Consider the following 1,023-nt stretch of genomic DNA (forward strand, 5'->3'; position numbering starts at 1 on the left):
CCCGAGGGAACCACTTGGAATAGCTTGTGAATGAATTTGGGCAAGCTTGGGCTGGCGTACTTGCCATAGCAGCAGCCCGTACAGGACAGCCAGGCCAGGAAGGCCGCGGCTGGCAAGAAAAAACTTCGCACTTGAGTGTGCCATTCTTGTTCGATGACGTAATAGAAGTGGGCCAGGGCACTGCCATACTGGTATACGGCTACGCCAACGTAGTCCAAAAAATAAAACGTGTAGTGGGAGAGCTCAGACTTGGCCGAGAGCAGGTGGGCAAGCGCGCTGCAGCCCAGGTAGGTGAAGGCAGCAAGGAGCAGGATGAATAGTGGCTGGGCGTGCGGGTCTCGCAGGAAGTCCACGGTTTCTGACAGCTCCTGAAATTTGACTAAGATAATGAGGGAGGCCAGCAGGTGTGTCCACACATTTACAGACTCATTATGCCTCTGGAACATAGTGAGGAAGTAGTAGCGCCAGTTCTGGTCAGGCGGCCTGTAGCCCGTGAATACATGCGACTCACGGAAAACCCACGGCACATCGCTCACCATCACAGTACAAGGCAGTTTAGGAAAGGCTGACTCCAGGAAACGGGGGATTTGGCGAAGCTGCTGTGCGTTGATGAACAGCCGCCCAATCTGCTCCATCACAACCGTCGCCATGGCGAGGACTAATTAAGCGGCAGTCTATTGTGAGATCTGTTTGGGAAAAAGTATTCAACAGTTAAATAGTACCCTTGCTTTATTAAGACCGTTCACTTGGAATAAAACATTTGGAATAAAAGCTTTTTTAAAACTCTCAATACTTTAATTTGTGTACCAAAAGTGTGAATGCATGCATTATACATGAATACATGTAAATCAAATGTATGTGTTTTATAACATTCTGTAGTGGAAATGATGGAAATTATATTCAACATTTTTTGGAATAAAATAGCTAACTACTTTGACTTGCTACGGTTAATTTAGCATATAGCATTTTATATATATCCTAAATATACTTGTTGTTGTTTGTTTTTGGTGTGTGTGTGTGTGT

At 45.7% G+C, this 1,023-nt stretch overlaps 1 protein-coding gene across 1 annotated transcript; it reads right to left on the reverse strand.

Annotated features, from left to right (window-relative positions):
• Nucleotides 1-5: 5 nt before the first annotated feature.
• Nucleotides 6-731, reverse strand: LOC107588505 (membrane progestin receptor alpha-B-like; the record flags this gene model as incomplete). Its single annotated transcript, XM_016276631.1, has 1 exon — nt 6-731. A coding segment is annotated over exon 1 (645 nt), but the record flags the coding sequence as incomplete, so codon positions are not given.
• Nucleotides 732-1,023: the final 292 nt, after the last annotated feature.

Source organism: Sinocyclocheilus grahami, unplaced genomic scaffold (assembly GCF_001515645.1).
Source record: "Sinocyclocheilus grahami isolate Dianchi unplaced genomic scaffold, SAMN03320097.WGS_v1.1 scaffold104.1, whole genome shotgun sequence".
NCBI lineage: Eukaryota > Metazoa > Chordata > Actinopteri > Cypriniformes > Cyprinidae > Sinocyclocheilus > Sinocyclocheilus grahami.